The sequence below is a fragment of the Taeniopygia guttata genome, chromosome 34, assembly GCF_048771995.1.
Source record: "Taeniopygia guttata chromosome 34, bTaeGut7.mat, whole genome shotgun sequence".
NCBI classification, from domain to species: Eukaryota; Metazoa; Chordata; class Aves; order Passeriformes; family Estrildidae; genus Taeniopygia; species Taeniopygia guttata.
Window position 1 is genome coordinate 2,955,027 of NC_133059.1, and position 25,291 is coordinate 2,980,317.

General features: G+C 50.3%; 1 protein-coding gene across 1 annotated transcript in view; it reads right to left on the reverse strand.

Annotated features, from left to right (window-relative positions):
- Positions 1-25,291, reverse strand: part of LTBP4 (latent transforming growth factor beta binding protein 4) — a 92,720-nt gene that overhangs the window by 47,744 nt on the left and 19,685 nt on the right. The window contains exons 7-13 of the mRNA XM_072920882.1: positions 10,042-10,139; positions 8,047-8,116; positions 6,992-7,105; positions 6,101-6,223; positions 4,883-5,008; positions 662-787; positions 280-348 (exon numbers count right to left, since the gene is read on the reverse strand). Of these exons, the coding sequence (XP_072776983.1) occupies positions 280-348; positions 662-787; positions 4,883-5,008; positions 6,101-6,223; positions 6,992-7,105; positions 8,047-8,116; positions 10,042-10,139 (726 nt within the window). The remainder of the gene's footprint in view (positions 1-279; positions 349-661; positions 788-4,882; positions 5,009-6,100; positions 6,224-6,991; positions 7,106-8,046; positions 8,117-10,041; positions 10,140-25,291) is intronic.

The window sequence follows — 25,291 nt, forward strand, 5'->3', positions numbered from 1 at the left end:
TGGCCAGAGGAGTTATGGGGTCCCCAAGACCCCCAAGTCATGGTGACCCCATAACAAAGTGACCACAGGTCATGGTCACACCATGGGGTGGTGACCCCGAGACCTTGAGGACATCTGGGGGGACATTGGGGACACCCAAGGGTGGTGGCCAGAGGAGTTATGGGGTCCAGGTGTGCCCAGGTGTGCCCAGGTGTGGTTTGAGGTGCCCCCAGGTGTGTGCCCAGGTGTGCCCCCAGGTGTGCCCAGGTGTGCCCAGGTGTGCCCAGGTGTGGGTCTCACCTCGGCAGGCGGTGCCCGCGGCCGTGGGGCGGTGCCCGGCCCCACAGAGGCAGCGGAAGGTGCCCAGGTGTGTGCCCAGGTGTGTGCCCAGGTGTGCCCAGGTGTGCCCAGGTGTGCCCAGGTGTGGTTTTACATGTGCCCAGGTGTGCCCAGGTGTGGGGCTCACCTCGGCAGGCGGTGCCCGCGGCCGTGGGGCGGTGCCCGGCCCCACAGAGGCAGCGGAAGGTGCCCAGGTGTGTGCCCAGGTGTGCCCAGGTGTGGTTTTACATGTGCCCAGGTGTGCCCAGGTGTGCCCAGGCGTGCCCAGGTGTGCCCAGGTGTGGTTTTACATGTACCCAGGTGTGCCCAGGTGCCCCCAGGTGTGCCCAGGTGTGGGTCTCACCTCGGCAGGCGGTGCCCGCGGCCGTGGGGCGGTGCCCGGCCCCACAGAGGCAGCGGAAGGTGCCCACGGCGTTCTGGCAGCGCCCGGGGGCGCAGGGCGGGGGCACCTGGCGGCACTCGTCGATGTCTGCGGGCACAGGTGGGCTCAGGTAACGGGCACAGGTGGGCACAGGTAACGGGCACAGGTGGGCACAGGTAACGGGCACAGGTGAGGGGGACACCAAAACTCCCCCAAATCCCCCCAAAATCCCCCCCAAATCTGCTCCAAATCCGCCCCAAATCTGCTCCAAATCCCCCAGAAATCTCCCCAAAATCCCACCCAAATCCTCCCAAAACTTCGCCCAAATTCCCCCAAATCCCCCCAAAATCCCCCCAAATTCACCCAAATTCCTCCCCAAAACTCCCCCAAAACTCCCCCAAATCCCCCCAAAACCCCCCCAAATCCCCCCACAATCCTCCCCTACATCCCCCCCAAACCCCCCCAAAACCCCCCAAAATCTCCCCAGGACCCCCCCAAATCCCCCCACAATCCTCCCCTACATCCCCCCCAAACCCCCCCAAAACCCCCCAAAATCTCCCCAGGACCCCCCCAAATCCCCCCAAATCCCCCCCAAATCCCACCCAGACCCCCCCAAATCTCCCCCAAAACACCCCCAAAACTCCCCCAGGACCCCCAAAACTCCCCAAAATCCAACCCAGGACCCCCTCAAATCCTCCCAAATCCCCCCAAATCCCCCCCAAATCTGCCCCAAATCCCCCCCAAATCTGCCCCAAATCTCCCCCAAAACTCCCCCAAATCCCCCGAAAATCGACCCAAATCCCACGCAAATCTTCCCCAAATCCCCCCAAATCCCCCCAAATCCCCCCAAATTCCCCCCAAATCCCACCCAGGACCCCCCAAAATTCCCCCAAATCCCCCCCAAACCTCCCCCAAATCCCCCCAAATCCCCCCCAAATCCCCCCTAAATCCCCCCAAATCCCCCCAAAGCCCCCCAAATCCCCCCCAAACTCCCCCCAGGACCCACCTAAACCCCCCAAATTCCCCCAAAACTCCCCCCAAGACTCTCCCAACCCCCCCCCAAACCCCCCCCAAATCCCCCCAAATCCCCCCCAATTCCTCCCCTAATGCCCCCAAAACCCCCTCAAACCCCATCCAGGACCCCCCAAATCCCCCCCAAATCCTCCCCAAATCCCCCCAAAACTCCCCAAAACCCCCCCAAATCCCCCCAAACCCCCCCAAATCCCCCCAAATCCCCCCCAAATCCCCCCCAAACTCCATCCAGGACCCCCAAAACCCCCTCAAACCCCATCCAGGACCCCCCAAATCCCCCCAAATCCCCCCATAACCCCCCCAAATCCCCATAAATCCCCCCCAAAATCCCCCAAACTCCCCCCAAACCCCCCCAAATCCCCCCCAAATCCCCCCATAACTCCCCCAAACCCCTCCAAATCCCCCCCAAACTCCATCCAGGACCCCCCAAACCCCCTCAAACCCCATCCAGGACCCCCCAAGTCCCCTCAAATCCCCCCAAATCCCCCCAAATCCCCCCCAAACCCCACCCACGACCCCCCAAAATCCCCCCAAATCCCCCCAAATCCCACCCAGGACCCCCCCACGCCCCCTCCCCACTGACCCACGCAGTGGGTGCCCTGGGGGCTCAGCCAGAAGCCCCCCAAAACCCCCCCAAACCCCCCCAAATCCCCCCAAACCCCCCCAAATCCCCCCAAATCCCCCCAAATCCCCCCCAAACCCCCCAAATCCCCCCCAAATCCCCCCCAGGACCCCCAAAAGCACCCCCAGGACCCTCCAAGCCTCCCCAAATTCCCCCAAAACGCCCCCAAATCCCCCCCAAATCCCCCCAAATCCTCCCAAATCCCCATAAATCCCCCCCAAATCCCCCCAAATCCCCCCCAAATCCCCCCAAAATCCCCCTCCCCACTGACCCACGCAGTGGGTGCCCTGGGGGCTCAGCCAGAAGCCCCCCAAATCCCCCCAAATCCCCTCAAATCCCCCCAAATCCCACCCAGGACCCCCCAAATCCCCCCAAATCCCCCCAAATCCCCCCAAATCCCCCCAAAACTCCCCCGAATCCCCCCAAATCCCCCCCAAATCCCCCCAAAACCTCCCCAAAAACCCTCAAAACTCCCCCAGGACCCCCCTAAATCCCCCTAAATCCCCCTAAAATCCACAAAAATCTCCCCAGGACCCCGCCCACATCCCCCCAAAACCCTCCAAAACCCCCCCAAATCCCCCCAAATCCCCCCAAATCCCCCCAAACCCCCCCAAACCCCACCCAGGACCCCTCCCACGCCCCCTCCCCACTGACCCACGCAGTGGGTGCCCTGGGGGCTCAGCCAGAAGCCCCCCAAATCCTCCCCAAATCCCCCCAAATCCTCCCCAAATCCCCCCCAATCCCCCCCAAATCCCCCCCAAACTCCCCCCAGGACCCACCTAAACCCCCCAAATTCCCCCAAAACTCCCCCCAAGACTCTCCCAAAACCCCCCCAAACCCCCCCCAAACCCCCCCCAAACCCCCCCAAAACTCCCCCAGGACCCCCAAAACTCCACCCAAATTCTCCCCGAGACCCCCCAAATTCCCCCCAGGACCCCCCAAATCCCCCAAAACCCCCCAAATCCCCCCCAGGACCCCCCCAGGATCCCCCAAATCCCCCCCAAATCCCCCCAAATCCCCCCAAATCCCCCCCAAAACCCACCCAATTCCACCCCAAATTCCCCCAAAACCCCCCAAATTCCCACAAATCCCCCCAAATCCCCCCCAAATCACCTCCAAACCCCCTGAAAACTCCCCCAAATCCCCCCCAAATCCCCCCCAAATCCCGCCCAAATCCCCCCAAACCCCTCCAAAACTCCCTCAAATCCCCCCAAATCCCCCCAAATCCCCCCAAATCCCCCCAAATCCCCCCCAAATCCCCCCAGGACCCACCTAAACCCCCCAAATTCCCCCAAAACTCCCCCCAAGACTCTCCCAAAACCCCCCCAAACCCCCCCCAAACCCCCCAAAACCCCCCCAAATCCCCCCCAAATCCCCCCCAAATCCCCCCAAATCCTCCTAAATCCCCCCAAATCCCCCCCAAAACTGCCCCATTACCACCCAAAACTCCCCCAGGGCCCCCGAAAACTCCCCCAAATCCCCCCCAAATCCCACCCAAATCCCCCCAAATCCCCCCCAGGACCCCCCAAATCCCCCTCCCCACTGACCCACGCAGTGGGTGCCCTGGGGGCTCAGCCAGAAGCCCCCCAAAACCCCCCCAAATTCCCCCAAATCCCCCCAAATCCCCCCAAATCCCCCCAAATCTCCCCCTAAGTCCCCCCCAAATCCCCCCCAAATCCCCCCAAATCCCATCCAGGACCCCTCAAATCCCCCCCAACCCCCCCCAAACCCCCCCAAATCCCCCCCAAATCTTCCCAAAACTCCCCCCAAACCCCCCCAAACCCCCCCAAATCCCCCCCAAATCTTCCCAAAACTCCCCCCAAACCCCCCCAAACCCCCCCCAAATCCCCCCCAAATCCACCCCAACATCCCCCAAACCTCCCCCAAATACCCCCCCAAATCCTCCCAAAACACACCCAGGACCCCCAAAATCCCCCCCAAATCCCCCCCAATTCCTCCTCAAATTCCCCCAAAATCCCCCCAAATCCCCCCCAAACCCCACCCAGGACCCCCCAAATCCCCCTCCCCACTGACCCACGCAGTGGGTGCCCTGGGGGCTCAGCCAGAAGCCCCCAAATCCCCCCAAATCCCCCCAAATCCCACCCAGGACCCCCCAAATCCCCCCTAAATCTCCCCAAATCCCCCCAAATCCCCCCCAAATCCCCCCAAATCCCCCCAAATCCCCCCAAAACCCACCCAAATCCCCCCCAAAGCCCCCCAAATCCCCCCCAAATCCCCCCCAAACCCCCCCAATTCCTCCCCAAATCCCCCCCAAATCCCCCCGAAATCCCCCCCAAACCCCCCCAATTCCTCCCCCAATCCCCTCCAAATTGCATCCAGGACCCCCCAAATCCCCCCTAAATCCCCCCAAACCCCCCTAAATCTCCCCCAAACCCCCCAAATCCCCCCAAATCCCCCCAAAATCCCCCAAAATCCCCCCCAAATCCCACCCAGGACCCCCCCCCAAATCCCCCCAAAATCCCCCCAAATCCCACCCAGGACCCCCAAAACCCACCCGGGACCCCCTCCCACGCCCCCTCCCCACTGACCCACGCAGTGGGTGCCCTGGGGGCTCAGCCAGAAGCCCCCCCGGCACACGCAGGTGTAGCCCCCTCCCCCCCGGGGCACGCAGCGCCCGGGGCCGCACACGGACGGGTCGCGCTGGCACGGGGACACTGCGGAATTTGGGGATTTTTGGGGATTTTTGGGGATTTTGGGGGATTTTTGGGGGATTTTTGGGGGTTTGGGGGGATTTTAGGGGATTTTATGGGGTTTGGGGGGATTTTGGGAGATTTTCAGGGGATTTGGGGATCAGGATAAGGGTCGCACTGGCACGGGGATACTGCGGAATTTGGGGGGATTTTGGGGAATTTTGGGGGATTTTTGGGATTTTATGGGGTTTTGGCGGATTTTTAGGGGATTTAATGGGGTTTTGGGGGGATTTTGGGGGGATTTTTAGGAGGTTTTTATGGGATTTTAGGGGATTTGGGGATGGGGATCAGGGTTACCAAATCCCCCCAAATCCCCCCCAAAATCCCCCCAAATCCCCCCCAAATTCCCCCAAATCCCGCCCAGATCACCCCAATCCCCCCAAGTCACCCCCAAATCCCCCTCCAAAACCCCCGAAACCCCCCCAAAATCTCCCCCAACTCCCCCCAACTCCCCCCAAACTCCCCCCCAAATCCCCCCTAAATCCCCCCAAAATCCCCCCAAAATCGCCCCAAATCCCCCCCAAAATCGCTCCAAAATCCCCCCAAAACTTCCCCCAAATCCCTCCCAAACTCCCCCCAAATTCCCCCCAAATTTCCCCCAAATCCCCCCAAACTCTCCCCAGATCTCCCCAAATCCCCCCCAAAATTCCCCCAAACCCACCAGGACCTCCCCAAATTCCACCAAATCCCCCCAAACTCCCCCAAATCCCCCCCAAACTTCTCCAAATCCCCCCAAATCCCCCCCAAATCCCCCCAGACCCCCCAAATCCCCCCAAATCCCCCCAAATCCCCCCAAATCCCCCCCAAACCCCCCCAAATCCCCCCCAAACCCTCCAAAATCCCCCCCAAACTCTCCCCAAATCCCCCCAAATCCCCCCAAATCCCCCCCAAATCCCCCCCAATTCCCCCCCAAATCCCCCCAAATCCCCCCCAAACCCCCCAAATCCCCCCAAATCCCCCCCAAACCCCCCCAAATCCCCCCCAAACCCTCCAAAATCCCCCCCAAACTCTCCCCAAATCCCCCCAAATCCCCCCAAATCCCCCCAAAATCCTCACCTGGCTCCGGGGGGGGCAGGGTGGGCGGGGCCCCCCCAAATTCGGGGCTCGGTCGGGGCACCACGATCACCTCCGGCCCGGGGGGGGGCGGGGGGGGGGTCCCGGTTTGGGGGGGCTCCGGGGCTGGGGGGGGGGAGAGAAAATTTGGGGGGTCAGGGGTTAAATTTGGGGGGGTTTGGGGGGGATTTGGGGGGATTTTGGGGGGGATTTGGGGGGAATTGGGGGGGATTTGGGGGGGATTTGGGGGGATTTGGGGGATTTGGGGGAATTTTGGGGGTTTTGGGGGGTTTTGGGGGAGGTTTGAGGGAGTTTTGGGGGGGTTTGGGGGGATTTTGGGGGGATTTGGGGGGATTTGGGGGGGTTTTTGGGGGAATTTGGGGGGATTTGGGCGGATCTTGGGGGATTTTGGAGGAATTTTGGGGGATTTTAGGGAGTTTTGGGGGGTTTGGGGTTTTTTGGTTCTTTTTCTGGGGTTAGGAGGAATTTTTGGGGGAATTTGGGGGTTTTGGGGGATTTTGGGGCTGTTTTTTGGGATTTTTTGGGGGGGATTTTGGGGCTGTTTTTTGGGATTTTTGGGGGGATTTTGGGGCTGTTTTTTGGGGATTTTTGGGGGGATTTTTTTTTTGGGTGGGGGTCTCCGTGTCGGGCTGTTAATTTTGGGGCGCTCACCGGGGGTCGGGGGGTTTTGGGGGACCCCCCGCGGGGGGATTTGGGGTTTTTTAGGGGGGGAATTTGTGGTTTTTTGGGGGGGAATTTGTGGTTTTTTGGGGCTGTTTTTTGGGGTTTTTTTGGTTTTTTTTGGGTTTTTTTGGGGTTTTTTTGGCATTTTTCGGAGCGGATTTTTTTTGGGGAGGGGTCTTCCTGTCGGGGTGTTAATTTTGGGGCGCTCACCGGGGGTCGGGGGGTTTTGGGGGACCCCCCTCGGGGGGATTTGGGCTCCGAGCCGCAGGTCCGAGGCCGAGTAACGATATCCGGGCCCGGCCGGGCAGAGCTCCCGGAACCCCTCTGGAATTTGGGGAGGGGGCGGCGGGAATTGGGTCTGGGGGCTTCGCTTTGGGTGGGGGGGAGGGGACACCCCAAAATTTGGGGGATCCCCCCCCGGGTTCGGGGTTCCCGTCCCCAAAATTCGGGGGTTTCGCCCCAAAAATTGATGGGATGGCGCCACCACGGTTTGGGACCCCTCCCCAAATTTTTGGGACCCCTCCCCAAATTTCTGGACCCCTCCCCAATTTTCGGGACCCCTCCCCAAATTCCTGAATCCCTCCCCAATTTTTTGGGACCCCTCCCCAATTTTTGGGACCCCTCCCCATATTCCAGGACCCCTCCCCAAATTTATGGAACCTCCCAAATTTTTTTAGACCCCCTCCCCAATTTTTGGGACCCCTCCCCAAATTTCTGGATTCTTCCCAAATTCCAGGACCCCTCCCCAATTTTTTGGGACCCCTCCCCAAATTCCAGGACCCCTGGACCCCTCCCCAAATTGATGAAGTCTCCCCAAACTTTTGGGACCCCTCCCCAAATTTCTGGACCCTCCCCAAATTCCTGAATCCCTCCCCAATTTTTTGGGACCCCTCCCCAAATTCTTGAGCCCCTCCCGAACCCTTTGGACACCCCCAGACCCATTTCCCCCCCCCCCCCCCCCCCAATTCTGTTTTTTTTTGGCTTTTTTTGGGGGAAATTCCGGAGTTTTTTGGGCTCCCCGGACACCGAATTTTCTCCCCCCCATTTTGGGGGTGGTCCCAAAAATTTGGAATTTTGGGGAGGGGTCTCAGAAACTCCAAAATTCCATCGTGGGGGGGGGGCAGAAACTCCAAATCCGCCGCATTTTTGGGGGAATTTTGGTGGTTTTTTGGCCTCCCCAGAATGCGGATTTTTTTTCCCCAGATTTTGGGGGGGGGTCTCCCCGATTTTGGGGAGGGGTCTCCCTAATTTGGGGGGGGTCTCACCGGATCCGAAGGGGGGGCACAGGAGGCAGGAGCCCCCCCAGGCTTTGCCCACGCGGCTGCAGCAGCAAACCTGGATTGGGGGGGGGGGATGGTGCCGAAAATCCCCCCAAAAATCCCCCCAAAAAACCCGAAAAAATCCCCCAAAAAAACCCCCAAAATCCCCAAAAAAGTCCCCAAAAATCTCCCCAAAAATCTCCCAAAAATGCCCCCAAAAATCCCCCAAAAAACTTCCCAAAAATCCCAAAAAAGTCCCCAAAAATCCCCCCAAAAATCCTCCCAAAATTGCCCCAAAAATCCCCCAGAACTCCTCTAAAAACCCCCCAAAACTCCCCCCAAATATCCCAAAAAATTGCCCCAAAAATCCCCCCAAAAATCCCCCAAAAAACACTAAAAATCCCCCTAAAAACCGCCCGAAAATCCCCCCAAAAAACCCCGAAAACCCCCCAACCCCCCCCAAAAATCCCCCAAACATCCCCTAAAACTCCCCCAAAAACTGCCCAAAAATACCCCCAAAATCTGCCCAAAAATCCCCCCAAAACTGCCCCAATAATCCCCCTAAAAATCCCCCAAAAATCCCCGCGACCCCTCCAAAAATCCCCCCCAAAATCCTCCCAAAACCCCCCAAAAATCCCCCGAAAATCTCCCCAAAAAAACCCTAAAAATACCCCCAAAAACCCCCCAAAACCCCCAAAATTGCCCCAAAAATCCCCCCAAAAATCCCCCCAAAAAAATCACCCAAAAAATCCCCCCAAAAACCACCCAAAAATCCCCCCAAAAAATCCCCACAAAAACCCCTAAAAAACCCCGTAAAAATCCTCCCAAAAACCCCCCAACAATCCCCCCAAAAAACCCCAAAAATCCCCATAAAAATCCCCACCAAAAACACCCAAAAATCCCCCGAAACTCCCCCAAAAATCCTCCCAAAAATCCCCCAAAAATCCCCCAAAACCCCCCCAAATCCCCCCCCAAAACTCCTCCCCAAAACTCCCACCCAAAAATCCCCCCAAAAACCCCCGGGACCCCCCCAAAAATGCCCCCAAAACCCACCAAAAATGCCCCCAAAAACCGCCCTAAAAACCACCCAAAACCCCCCCAAAAATCCCCCAACCCCCCCGCAAAAAAACCTCAAAAAAATCCCCCCAAAAATCTCCCCAAAATCCCCCCCAAATCTCCCCCCCAAATCCCCCAAAAAATCCGCCCAAAAAAACCCCAAAAATCCCCCCAAATCCCCCCAATCCCCCCCAAATCCCCCCAAATCCCCCCAAATCCCCCCAAAATCCCCCCAAAATCCCCCAAATCCCCCAAAATCCCCCCAAAATCCCCCCAAATCCCCCCAAAATCCCCCCAAAATTCCCCAAATCCCCCCAAATCCCCCCAAATCCCCCCCAAAATCCCCCCAAAATCCCCCCAAACCCCCCCCAAATCCCCCCCAAATCCCCCCAAAAATCCCCCAAATCCCCCCAAATCCCCTCAAATCCCCCCCAAATCCCCCAAAAATCCCCCAAAAATCCCCCCGAAATCCCCCCAAATCCCCCCAAATCCCCCCAAATCCCCCCAAATTCCCCCCAAATCCCCCCCAAATCCCCCCCAAATCCCCCTTAAACCCCCCAAATCCCCCAAATCCCCCCCAAATCCCCCCAAATCCCCCCAAAATCCCCCAAATCCCCCCAAATTCCCCAAATCCCCCCCAAAAATCCCCCCAAAATCCCCCCAAATCCCCCAAATCCCCCCCAAAAATCCCCCCAAAATCCCCCCAAATCCCCCCAAATCCCCCAAATCCCCCAAATCCCCCCCAAATCCCCCCAAACCCCCCCCAAATCCCCCCCAAACCCCCCAAATCCCCCCAAATCCTCCCCAAATCCCCCCCAAAATCCCCCCAAACCCCCCCAAATCCCCCCCAAATCCCCCCCAAATCCCCCCAAAATCCCCCAAATCCCCCCAAATCCCCCCCAAATCCCCCCCAAATCCCCCCCAAATCCCCCAAATCCCCCTCACCTGTCGGGTGATGTTCCTCAGGGTGGGCAGTGCACAGGTCCCCCCCTCATTCAGCAGCCGAAAACACGGACCCCGCGCCTCGGACAGCGCCTGCTGGGCTGGGGGACCCTCCCAGTTCAAACCAGTTCATCCCAGTTCATCCCAGTTTGGCCCAGTTTGGCCCAGTTCATCCCAGTTCATCCCAGTCCATCCCAGTCCATCCCATCCCAGTATATCCCAGTTTGTCCCATCCCAGACCTGCCGCATTTGGGGTCCCCCCGAGCCTCAGACAGCGCCCAATGGGCTGGGGGACCCTCCCAGTTCATCCCAGTTCATCCCAGTATGGCCCAGTTCATCCCAGTTCAATCCCAGTCCATCCCATCCCAGTATATCCCAGTTTGTCCCATCCCGGACCTGACGGATTTGGGGTCCCCCCGAGCCTCGGACAGCGCCCGATGGGCTGGGGGACCCTCCCAGTTCATCCCAGTTCATCCCAGTTTGGCCCAGTTCATCCCAGTTCATCCCAGTTCATCCCAGTCCATCCCAGTTCATCCCAGTTCATCCCAGTCCATCCCATCCCAGTATATCCCAGTTTGTCCCATCCCGGACCTGCCGGATTTGGGGTCCCCCCGAGCCTCAGACAGCGCCCGATGGGCTGGGGGAGCCCTCCCAGTTCATCCCAGTTCATCCCAGTTTGGCCCAGTATGGCCCAGTTCATCCCAGTCCATCCCAGTTCAATCCCAGTCCATCCCATCCCAGTATATCCCAGTTTGTCCCATCCCGGACCTGCCCAATTTGGGGTCCCCCCGAGCCCCTGAGAGACGTTTTGGGGCTGGGGGACCCTCCCAGTTCATCCCAGTTCATCCCAGTATGGCCCAGTTCATCCCAGTTCATCCCAGTTCATCCCAGTTCCATCCCAGTCCATCCCATCCCAGTATATCCCAGTTTGTCCCATCCTGGACCTGCCAAATTTGGGGTCCCCCCGAGCCTTGGACAGCACCTGCTGGGCTGGGGGACCCTCCCAGTTCATCCCAGTTCATCCCAGTTCATCCCAGTCCATCCCAGTTCATCCCAGTTCAATCCCAGTCCATCCCATCCCAGTATATCCCAGTTTGTCCCATCCCGGACCTGCCCAATTTGGGGTCCCCCCGAGCCTTGGAAGGCGCCTGATGGGCTGTGGGAGCCCTCCCAGTTCAGACCAGTTCATCCCAGTATGGCCCAGTTCATCCCAGTTCATCCCAGTCCATCCCAGTCCATCCCAGTCCATCCCATCCCAGTATATCCCAGTTTGGCCCCTCCCGGACCTGCCGGATTTGGGGTCCCCCCGAGCCTCGGGCAGCGCCTGCTGGGCTGGGGGAGCCCTCCCAGTTCAGACCAGTATGGCCCAGTCCATCCCAGTTCATCCCAGTTCATCCCAGTCCATCCCAGTCCATCCCATCCCAGTATATCCCAGTTTGTCCCATCCCGGACCTGCCACATTTGGGGTCCCCCCGAGCCCCTGAGAGACGTTTTGGGGCTGGGGGTGCACCTGGAGAGCCCTCCCAGTTCAGACCAGTTCATCCCAGTATGGCCCAGTCCATCCCAGTTCATCCCAGTCCATCCCAGTCCATCCCAGTTCATCCCAGTTCATCCCAGTCCATCCCATCCCAGTATATCCCAGTTTGTCCCATCCCGGACCTGCCGGATTTGGGGTCCCCCCGAGCCCCTGAGAGACGTTTTGGGGCTGGGGGCACACCTGGAGAGCCCTCCCAGTTCATCCCAGTTCATCCCAGTTCATCCCGGTATGGCCCAGTTCATCCCAGTTCATCCCAGTTTATCCCAGTCCATCCCAGTCCATCCCATCCCAGTTTATCCCAGTTTGTCCCATCCTGGACCTGCCGGATTTGGGGTCCCCCCAAGCCTCGGACAGCGCCCAATGGGCTGGGGGACCCTCCCAGTTCAGACCAGTTCATCCCAGTTCATCCCAGTTCATCCCAGTCCATCCCAGTCCATCCCAGTTCATCCCAGTCCATCCCATCCCAGTATATCCCAGTTTGTCCCATCCCGGACCTGCCGGATTTGGGGTCCCCCCGAGCCCCTGAGAGACGTTTTGGGGCTGGGGGACCCTCCCAGTTCATCCCAGTTCATCCCAGTTCATCCCAGTTCATTCCAGTCCATCCCAGTTCATTCCAGTCCATCCCAGTCCATCCCAGTTCATCCCAGTCCATCCCAGTTCAATCCCAGTTCATCCCATCCCAGTATATCCCAGTTTGTCCCATCCCAGACCTGCCGGATTTGGGGTCCCCCCGAGCCCCTGAGAGACGTTTTGGGGCTGGGGGACCCTCCCAGTTCATCCCAGTTCATCCCAGTTCATCCCAGTATGGCCCAGTCCATCCCAGTCCATCCCAGTTCATCCCAGTTCATCCCAGTCCATCCCATCCCAGTATATCCCAGTTTGTCCCATCCCAGACCTGCCACATTTGAGGTCCCCCGAGCCCCTGAGGGACGTTTTGGGGCTGGGGGCGCACCTGGAGAGCCCTCCCAGTTCATCCCAGTTCATCCCAGTTCATCCCAGTTCATCCCAGTTCATCCCAGTTCCATCCCAGTCCATCCCAGTCCATTCCAGTCCATCCCAGTCCATCCCATCCCAGTTCATCCCAGTCCATCCCAGTTCATCCCAGTTCATCCCAGTATGGCCCAGTTCATCCCAGTTCATCCCAGTTCATCCCAGTTCATCCCAGTCCCTCCCAGTCCCTCCCAGTCCATCCCAGTTCATCCCAGTCCATCCCAGTTCATCCCAGTTCATCCCAGTATGGCCCAGTTCATCCCAGTATGGCCCAGTTCATCCCAGTTCATCCCAGTCCATCCCAGTCCATCCCAGTCCGTCCCAGTCCATCCCAGTTTATCCCAGTCCATCCCAGTTCATCCCAGTTCATCCCAGTTCATCCCAGTCCATCCCAGTTCATCCCAGTTTGGCCCAGTCCATCCCATCCCAGTATATCCCAGTTTGTCCCATCCCGGACCTGCCGCATTTGGGGTCCCCCCGAGCCCCTGAGAGACGTTTTGGGGCTGGGGGAGCCCTCCCAGTTCATCCCAGTTCATCCCAGTTCATCCCAGTCTGTCCCAGTTCATCCCAGTCCATCCCATCCCAGTATATCCCAGTTTGTCCCATCCCAGACCTGCCGGATTTGGGGTCCCCCCGAGCCCCTGAGAGACGTTTTGGGGCTGGGGGAGCACCTGGAGACAGTTCATCCCAGTTCATCCCAGTTCATCCCAGTATGGCCCAGTCCATCCCAGTCCATCCCAGTTCATCCCAGTCCATCCCAGTTCATCCCAGTTCATCCCATCCCAGTATATCCCAGTTTGTCCCATCCCGGACCTGCCACATTTGGGGTCCCCCTGAGCCCCTGAGAGACGTTTTGGGGCTGGGGGACCCTCCCAGTTCATCCCAGTTCATCCCAGTTTGGCCCAGTCCATCCCAGTTCATCCCAGTTTGGCCCAGTTCATCCCAGTTCATCCCAGTCCATCCCATCCCAGTATATCCCAGTTTGTCCCATCCCGGACCTGCCGCATTTGGGGTCCCCCTGAGCCCCTGGGAGACGTTTTGGGGCTGGGGGACCCTCCCAGTTCATCCCAGTTCATCCCAGTTCATCCCAATTCATCCCAGTTCATCCCAGTCCATCCCATCCCAGTATATCCCAGTTTGTCCCATCCCGGACCTGCCGGATTTGGGGTCCCCCCGAGCCCCTGAGAGACGTTTTGGGGCTGGGGGAGCCCTCCCAGTTCATCCCAGTTCATCCCAGTAAGGCCCAGTCCATCCCAGTCCATCCCAGTTCATCCCAGTTCGTCCAAGTCCCTCCCAGTTCATCCCAGTTCATCCCAGTTCAATCCTAGTTCATCCCAGTTCATCCCAGTTCATCCCAGTTCATCCCAGTCCATCCCAGTTCATCCCAGTTCATCCCAGTTCATCCCAGTTCATCCCAGTCCCTCCCAGTTCATCCCAGTTCATCCCAGTCCATCCCAGTTCATCCCAGTCCATCCCAGTTCATCCCAGTCCATCCCAGTTCATACCAGTTCAATCCCAGTTCATCCCAGTTCAACCCAGTTCATCCCAGTCCATCCCAGTTCATCCCAGTCCCTCCCAGTTCATCCCAGTTCATCCCAGTTCATCCCAGTTCATCCCAGTCCATCCCAGTTCAGACCAGTTCAATCCCAGTCCATCCCAGTTCATCCCAGTCCATCCCAGTCCCTCCCAGTCCCTCCCAGTTCCTCCCAGTCCCTCCCAGTCCCTCCCAGTTCCTCCCAGTTCATCCCAGTATGGCCCAGTTCATCCCAGTTCATCCCAGTCCATCCCAGTCCATCCCAGTCCATCCCAGTTCATCCCAGTTCATCCCAGTCCATCCCAGTTCATCCCAGTATGGCCCAGTTCATCCCAGTCCCTCCCAGTTTGGCCCAGTTCATTCCCAACCCCACAAACCCCATAACTGACCCCAAACCCCACAGATAATCCCATAAATCCCATAAAAATCCCATAAATAACCCCATAAATCCCATAAATCCCATAAATAACCCCATAAATCCCATAAATAACCCCATAAATCCCATAAATCCCATAAATCCCATAAATAACCCCATAAATCCCATAAATAACCGCATAAATCCCATAAATCCCATAAATCCAATAAATAACCCCATAAATCCCATAAATCCCATAAATAATCCCATAAATCCCATAAATAATCCCATAAATCCCATAAATAACCCCATAAATCCCATAAATAACCCCATAAATCCCATCAATAACCCCATAAAAACCCCATAAATCCCATAAATAACCCCATAAATCCCATAAATAACCCCATAAATCCCATAAATCCTATAAAAACCCCATAAAAACCCCATAAATCCCATAAATCCCATAAAAACCCCATAAATCCCATAAAAACCCCATAAATCCCATAAATAACCCCATAAATCCCATAAATAACCCATAAATCCCATAAATAACCCCATAAATCCCATAAATCCTATAAATAACCCCATAAATCCCATAAAAACCCCATAAAAACCCCATAAATCCCATAAATAACCCCATAAATCCCATAAATAACCCCATAAATCCCATAAATAACCCCATAAATCCTATAAAAACCCCATAAATCCCATAAAAACCCCATAAATGACCCTACAGACGCATCGTTCCCGTGATGCCTCCAGCAGGAACCCGGCCGGGCAGGTGCAGGAGAACCCAACCCAAACCCCATAACTGACCCCAAACCCCACAGATAACCCCATAAATCCCATAAATAACCCCATAAATCCCATAAATCCCATAAATAACCCCATAAATAACCCCATAAATCCCATAAATCCCATAAATCCCATAAATCCCATAAATAACCCCATAAATCCCATAAATAACCCCATAAATCCCATAAATAACCCCATAAATCCCATAAATAACCCCATAAATCCCATAAATCCCATAAATAACCCCATAAATCCCATAAATAACCCCATAAATCCCATAAAAACCCCATAAATCCCATAAAAACCCCATAAATCCCATAAAAACCCCATAAATGACCCTACAGACGCATCGTTCCCGTGATGCCTCCAGCAGGAACCCGGCCGGGCAGGTGCAGGAGAACCCAACCCAAACCCCATAACTGACCCCAAACCCCACAGATAACCCCATAAATCCCATAAATAACCCCATAAATCCCATAAATCCCATAAAAATCCCATAAAAACCCCATAAATGACCCTACAGACGCATCGTTCCCGCGATGCCTCCAGCAGGAACCCGGCCGGGCAGGTGCAGGAGAACCCAACCCAAACCCCATAACTGACCGCAAACCCCACAGATAACCCCATAAATCCCATAAATAATCCCATAAATCCCATAAATAATCCCATAAATCCCATAAAAACCCCATAAATGACCCTACAGACGCATCGTTCCCGTGATGCCTCCAGCAGGAACCCGGCCGGGCAGGTGCAGGAGAACCCAACCCAAACCCCATAACTGACCCCAAACCCCACAGATAACCCCATAAATCCCATAAATAACCCCATAAATCCCATAAATCCCATAAATCCCATAAAAACCCCATAAATGACCCTACAGACGCATCGTTCCCGTGATGCCTCCAGCAGGAACCCGGCCGGGCAGGTGCAGGTGAACCCAACCCAAACCCCATAACTGACCCCAAACCCCACAGATAACCCCATAAATCCCATAAATGACCCCATAAATCCCATAAATCCCATAAATCCCATAAAAACCCCATAAATCCCATAAATAACCCCATAAATCCCATGAATAACCCCATAAATCCCATAAATCCCATAAATAACCCCATAAATAACCCCACAAATCCCATAAATAACCCCATAAATCCCATAAATAACCCCATAAATCCCATAAATAACCCCATAAATAACCCCATAAATCCCATAAATAACCCCATAAATCCCATAAATCCCATAAATAACCTCATAAATCCCATAAATAACCCCATAAATCCCATAAATCCCATAAATAACCCCATAAATCCCATAAATCCCATAAAAACCCCATAAATCCCATAAATAACCCCATAAATCCCATAAATCCCATAAATCCCATAAATAACCCCATAAATCCCATAAATCCCATAAATCCCATAAATAACCCCATAAATCCCATAAATCCCATAAATCCCATAAATAACCCCATAAATCCCATAAACCCCACAGATAACCCCATAAATCCCATAAATAACCCCATAAACCCCATAAATAACCCCATAAATCCCATAAATAACCCCATAAATCCCATAAATAACCCCATAAATCCCATAAATAACCCCATAAATCCCATAAATAACCCCATAAATCCCATAAATCCCATAAATAATCCCATAAATCCCATAAATCCCATAAAAACCCCATAAATGACCCTACAGACGCATCGTTCCCGTGATGCCTCCAGCAGGAACCCGGCCGGGCAGGTGCAGGAGAACCCAACCCAAACCCCATAACTGACCCCAAACCCCACAGATAACCCCATAAATCCCATAAATAACCCCATAAATCCCATAAAAACCCCATAAATCCCATAAAAACCCCATAAATCCCATAAATCCCATAAATAACCCCATAAATCCCATAAATCCCATAAATAACCCCATAAATAACCCCATAAATAACCCCATAAATCCCATAAATAACCCCATAAATCCCATAAATAACCCCATAAATCCCATAAATAACCCCATAAATCCCATAAATCCCATAAATAACCCCATAAATCCCATAAATAACCCCATAAATCCCATAAATAACCCCATAAATCACATAAATCCCATAAATAACCCCATAAATCCCATAAATTACCCCATAAATCCCATAAATAACCCCATAAATCCCATAAATAACCCCACAAATCCCATAAATAACCCCATAAATCCCATAAATCCCATAAATAACCCCACAAATCCCATAAATCCCATAAATCCCATAAATAACCCCATAAATCCCATAAATAACCCAATAAATCCCATAAATCCCATAAATAACCCCATAAATCCCATAAATAACCCCATAAATCCCATAAATCCCATAAATCCCATAAATAACCCCATAAATCCCATAAAAACCCCATAAATGACGCCATAAATCCCATAAATCCCATAAATAACCCCATAAATCCCATAAATCCCATAAATAACCCCATAAATCCCATAAATAATCCCATAAATCCCATAAATAACCCCATAAATCCCATAAATCCCATAAATCCCATAAAAAACCCCATAAATGACCCTACAGACGCATCGTTCCCGTGATGCCTCCAGCAGGAACCCGGCCGGGCAGGTGCAGGAGAACCCAACCCAAACCCCATAACTGACCCCAAACCCCACAGATAACCCCATAAATCTCATAAATAACCCCATAAATCCCATAAATAACCCCATAAATCCCATAAATCCCATAAATCCCATAAATAACCCCATAAATAACCCCATAAATCCCATAAATAACCCCATAAATCCCATAAATAACCCCATAAATCCCATAAATAACCCCATAAATCCCATAAATAACCCCATAAATAACCCCATAAATCCCATAAATAACCCCATAAATCCCATAAATCCCATAAATAACCCCATAAATCCCATAAATAACCCCATAAATCCCATAAATCCCATAAAAATCCCATAAAAACCCCATAAATCCCATAAATAACCCCATAAATCCCATAAATCCCATAAAAACCCCATAAATGACCCTACAGACGCATCGTTCCCGTGAGGCCTCCAGCAGGAACCCGGCCGGGCAGGTGCAGGAGAACCCAACCCAAACCCCATAACTGACCCCAAACCCCACAGATAACCCCATAAATAACCCCATAAATCCCATAAATCCCATAAATCCCATAAAAATCCCATAAAAACCCCATAAATGACCCTACAGACGCATCGTTCCCGTGATGCCTCCAGCAGGAACCCGGCCGGGCAGGTGCAGGAGAACCCAACCCAAACCCCATAACTGACCCCAAACCCCACAGATAACCCCATAAATCCCATAAATAACCCCATAAATCCCATAAATCCCATAAAAACCCCATAAATCCCATAAATAACCCCACAAATCCCATAAATCCCATAAATAACCCCATAAATCCCATAAATCCCATAAATCCCATAAATAACCCCATAAATAACCCCATAAATCCCATAAATAACCCCATAAATCCCATAAATAACCCCATAAATCCCATAAATAACCCCATAAATCCCATAAATCCCATAAATAACCCCATAAATCCCATAAATAACCCCATAAATCCCATAAATCCCATAAATAACCCCATAAATCCCATAAATAACCCCATAAATCCCATAAATCCCATAAATAACCCCATAAATCCCATAAATAACCCCATAAATCCCATAAATAACCCCATAAATCCCATAAATAACCCCATAAATCCCATAAATCCCATAAATAACCCCATAAATCCCATAAATAACCCCATAAATCCCATAAATCCCATAAATCCCATAAATAACCCCATAAATCCCATAAATAACCCCATAAATCCTATAAAAACCCCATAAATCCCATAAAAACCCCATAAATGACCCTACAGACGCATCGTTCCCGTGATGCCTCCAGCAGGAACCCGGCCGGGCAGGTGCAGGTGAACCCAACCCAAACCCCATAACTGACCCCAAACCCCACAGATAACCCCATAAATCCCATAAATAACCCCATAAATCCCATAAATAACCCCATAAATCCCATAAATCCCACAAATCCCATAAATAACCCCATAAATCCCATAAAAACCCCATAAATCCCATAAATAATCCCATAAATCCCATAATAACCCCATAAATCCTATAAATAACCCCATAAATCCCATAAATAACCCCATAAATCCCATAAATCCCATAAATAACCCCATAAATCCCATAAATCCCATAAATCCCATAAATCCCATAAATAACCCCATAAATCCCATAAATAACCCCATAAATCCCATAAATAACCCCATAAATCCCATAAATCCCATAAAAACCCCATAAATCCCATAAATCCCATAAATCCCATAAATAACCCCATAAATGCCATAAATCCCATAAATAACCCCATAAATCCCATAAATCCCATAAATAACCCCATAAATCCCATAAAAACCCCATAAATCCCATAAATCCCATAAATAACCCCATAAATCCCATAAATCCCATAAATAACCCCATAAATCCCATAAACCCCACAAATAACCCCATAAATCCCATAAAAACCCCATAAATGCCATAAAAACCCCATAAATCCCATAATAACCCCATAAATCCCATAAATAACCCCATAAATCCCATAAATCCCATAAATAACCCCATAAATCCCATAAATAACCCCATAAATCCCATAAATAACCCCATAAATCCCATAAATCCCATAAATAACCCCATAAATCCCATAAATAACCCCATAAATCCCATAAATCCCATAAATCCCATAAATAACCCCATAAATCCCATAAATAACCCCATAAATCCCATAAAAACCCCATAAATTCCATAAATAACCCCATAAATCCCATAAATCCCATAAATCCCATAAATCCCATAAAAACCCCATAAATGACCCCATAAATCCCATAAATAACCCCATAAATCCCATAAATAACCCCATAAATCCCATAAATAACCCCATAAATCCCATAAATCCCATAAATAACCCCATAAATCCCATAAATAACCCCATAAATCCCATAAATCCCATAAATAACCCCATAAATCCCATAAATCCCATAAATAACCCCATAAATCCCATAAATCCCATAAATCCCATAAATAACCCCATAAATCCCATAAATCCCATAAATCCCATAAATCCCATAAATAACCCCATAAATCCCATAACTAACACCATAAATCCCATAAATAACCCCATAAATCCCATAAATAACCCCATAAATCCCATAAATAACCCCATAAATAACCCCATAAATAACCCCATAAATCCCATAAATAACCCCATAAATCCCATAAATCCCATAAATAATCCCATAAATAACCCCATAAATCCCATAAATCCCATAAATCCCATAAAAACCCCATAAATCCCATAAATAACCCCATAAAAATCCCATAAATCCCATAAATAACCCCATAAATCCCATAAATCCCATAAATAACCCCATAAATCCCATAAATCCCATAAATCCCATAAATAACCCCATAAATCCCATAAATAACCCCATAAATCCCATAATAACCCCATAAATCCCATAAATCCCATAAATAACCCCAGAAATCCCATAAATCCCATAAAAACCCCATAAATAATCCCATAAATCCCATAAATAACCCCATAAATCCCATAAATAACCCCATAAATCCCATAAATCCTATAAAAATCCCATAAAAACCCCATAAATGACCCTACAGACGCATCGTTCCCGTGATGCCTCCAGCAGGAACCCGGCCGGGCAGGTGCAGGAGAACCCAACCCAAACCCCATAACTGACCCCAAACCCCACAGATAACCCCATAAATCCCATAAATAACCCCATAAATCCCATAAATCCCATAAATCCCATAAATCCCATAAAAACCCCATAAATGACCCCATAAATCCCATAAATAACCCCATAAATCCCATAAATAACCCCATAAATCCCATAAATAACCCCATAAATCCCATAAATCCCATAAATAACCCCATAAATCCCATAAATAACCCCATAAATCCCATAAATCCCATAAATAACCCCATAAATCCCATAAATCCCATAAATAACCCCATAAATCCCATAAATCCCATAAATCCCATAAATAACCCCATAAATCCCATAAATCCTATAAATAATCCCATAAATCCCATAAAAACCCCATAAACCCCATAAATCCCATAAATCCCATAAAAACCCCATAAATCCCATAAATCCCATAAATAACCCCATAAATCCCATAAATCCCATAAATAACCCCATAAATCCCATAACTAACACCATAAATCCCATAAATAACCCCATAAATCCCATAAATAACCCCATAAATCCCATAAATAACCCCATAAATAACCCCATAAATAACCCCATAAATCCCATAAATAACCCCATAAATCCCATAAATCCCATAAATAATCCCATAAATAACCCCATAAATCCCATAAATCCCATAAATCCCATAAAAACCCCATAAATCCCATAAATAACCCCATAAAAATCCCATAAATCCCATAAATAACCCCATAAATCCCATAAATCCCATAAATAACCCCATAAATCCCATAAATCCCATAAATCCCATAAATAACCCCATAAATCCCATAAATAACCCCATAAATCCCATAATAACCCCATAAATCCCATAAATCCCATAAATAACCCCAGAAATCCCATAAATCCCATAAAAACCCCATAAATAATCCCATAAATCCCATAAATAACCCCATAAATCCCATAAATAACCCCACAAATCCCATAAATCCCATAAAAATCCCATAAAAACCCCATAAATGACCCTACAGACGCATCGTTCCCGTGATGCCTCCAGCAGGAACCCGGCCGGGCAGGTGCAGGAGAACCCAACCCAAACCCCATAACTGACCCCAAACCCCACAGATAACCCCATAAATCCCATAAAAACCCCATAAATCCCATAAAAACCCCATAAAAACCCCATAAATGACCCTACAGACGCATCGTTCCCGTGAGGCCTCCAGCAGGAACCCGGCCGGGCAGGTGCAGGAGAACCCAACCCAAACCCCATAACTGACCCCAAACCCCACAGATAACCCCATAAATCCCATAAAAACCCCATAAATCCCATAAAAACCCCATAAAAACCCCATAAATGACCCTACAGACGCATCGTTCCCGTGATGCCTCCAGCAGGAACCCGGCCGGGCAGGTGCAGGAGAACCCAACCCAAACCCCATAACTGACCCCAAACCCCACAGATAACCCCATAAATCCCATAAATAATCCCATAAATCCCATAAATCCCATAAAAACCCCATAAATGACCCTACAGACGCATCGTTCCCGTGATGCCTCCAGCAGGAACCCGGCCGGGCAGGTGCAGGAGAACCCAACCCAAACCCCATAACTGACCCCAAACCCCACAGATAACCCCATAAATCCCATAAATAACCCCATAAATCCCATAAAAACCCCATAAATCCCATAAAAACCCCATAAATCCCATAAATCCCATAAATAACCCCATAAATCCCATAAATCCCATAAATAACCCCATAAATAACCCCATAAATAACCCCATAAATCCCATAAATAACCCCATAAATCCCATAAATAACCCCATAAATCCCATAAATAACCCCATAAATCCCATAAATCCCATAAATAACCCCATAAATCCCATAAATAACCCCATAAATCCCATAAATAACCCCATAAATCACATAAATCCCATAAATAACCCCATAAATCCCATAAATTACCCCATAAATCCCATAAATAACCCCATAAATCCCATAAATAACCCCACAAATCCCATAAATAACCCCATAAATCCCATAAATCCCATAAATAACCCCACAAATCCCATAAATCCCATAAATCCCATAAATAACCCCATAAATCCCATAAATAACCCAATAAATCCCATAAATCCCATAAATAACCCCATAAATCCCATAAATAACCCCATAAATCCCATAAATCCCATAAATCCCATAAATAACCCCATAAATCCCATAAAAACCCCATAAATGACGCCATAAATCCCATAAATCCCATAAATAACCCCATAAATCCCATAAATCCCATAAATAACCCCATAAATCCCATAAATAATCCCATAAATCCCATAAATAACCCCATAAATCCCATAAATCCCATAAATCCCATAAAAAACCCCATAAATGACCCTACAGACGCATCGTTCCCGTGATGCCTCCAGCAGGAACCCGGCCGGGCAGGTGCAGGAGAACCCAACCCAAACCCCATAACTGACCCCAAACCCCACAGATAACCCCATAAATCTCATAAATAACCCCATAAATCCCATAAATAACCCCATAAATCCCATAAATCCCATAAATCCCATAAATAACCCCATAAATAACCCCATAAATCCCATAAATAACCCCATAAATCCCATAAATAACCCCATAAATCCCATAAATAACCCCATAAATCCCATAAATAACCCCATAAATAACCCCATAAATCCCATAAATAACCCCATAAATCCCATAAATCCCATAAATAACCCCATAAATCCCATAAATAACCCCATAAATCCCATAAATCCCATAAAAATCCCATAAAAACCCCATAAATCCCATAAATAACCCCATAAATCCCATAAATCCCATAAAAACCCCATAAATGACCCTACAGACGCATCGTTCCCGTGAGGCCTCCAGCAGGAACCCGGCCGGGCAGGTGCAGGAGAACCCAACCCAAACCCCATAACTGACCCCAAACCCCACAGATAACCCCATAAATAACCCCATAAATCCCATAAATCCCATAAATCCCATAAAAATCCCATAAAAACCCCATAAATGACCCTACAGACGCATCGTTCCCGTGATGCCTCCAGCAGGAACCCGGCCGGGCAGGTGCAGGAGAACCCAACCCAAACCCCATAACTGACCCCAAACCCCACAGATAACCCCATAAATCCCATAAATAACCCCATAAATCCCATAAATCCCATAAAAACCCCATAAATCCCATAAATAACCCCACAAATCCCATAAATCCCATAAATAACCCCATAAATCCCATAAATCCCATAAATCCCATAAATAACCCCATAAATAACCCCATAAATCCCATAAATAACCCCATAAATCCCATAAATAACCCCATAAATCCCATAAATAACCCCATAAATCCCATAAATCCCATAAATAACCCCATAAATCCCATAAATAACCCCATAAATCCCATAAATCCCATAAATAACCCCATAAATCCCATAAATAACCCCATAAATCCCATAAATCCCATAAATAACCCCATAAATCCCATAAATAACCCCATAAATCCCATAAATAACCCCATAAATCCCATAAATAACCCCATAAATCCCATAAATCCCATAAATAACCCCATAAATCCCATAAATAACCCCATAAATCCCATAAATCCCATAAATCCCATAAATAACCCCATAAATCCCATAAATAACCCCATAAATCCTATAAAAACCCCATAAATCCCATAAAAACCCCATAAATGACCCTACAGACGCATCGTTCCCGTGATGCCTCCAGCAGGAACCCGGCCGGGCAGGTGCAGGTGAACCCAACCCAAACCCCATAACTGACCCCAAACCCCACAGATAACCCCATAAATCCCATAAATAACCCCATAAATCCCATAAATAACCCCATAAATCCCATAAATCCCACAAATCCCATAAATAACCCCATAAATCCCATAAAAACCCCATAAATCCCATAAATAATCCCATAAATCCCATAATAACCCCATAAATCCTATAAATAACCCCATAAATCCCATAAATAACCCCATAAATCCCATAAATCCCATAAATAACCCCATAAATCCCATAAATCCCATAAATCCCATAAATCCCATAAATAACCCCATAAATCCCATAAATAACCCCATAAATCCCATAAATAACCCCATAAATCCCATAAATCCCATAAAAACCCCATAAATCCCATAAATCCCATAAATCCCATAAATAACCCCATAAATGCCATAAATCCCATAAATAACCCCATAAATCCCATAAATCCCATAAATAACCCCATAAATCCCATAAAAACCCCATAA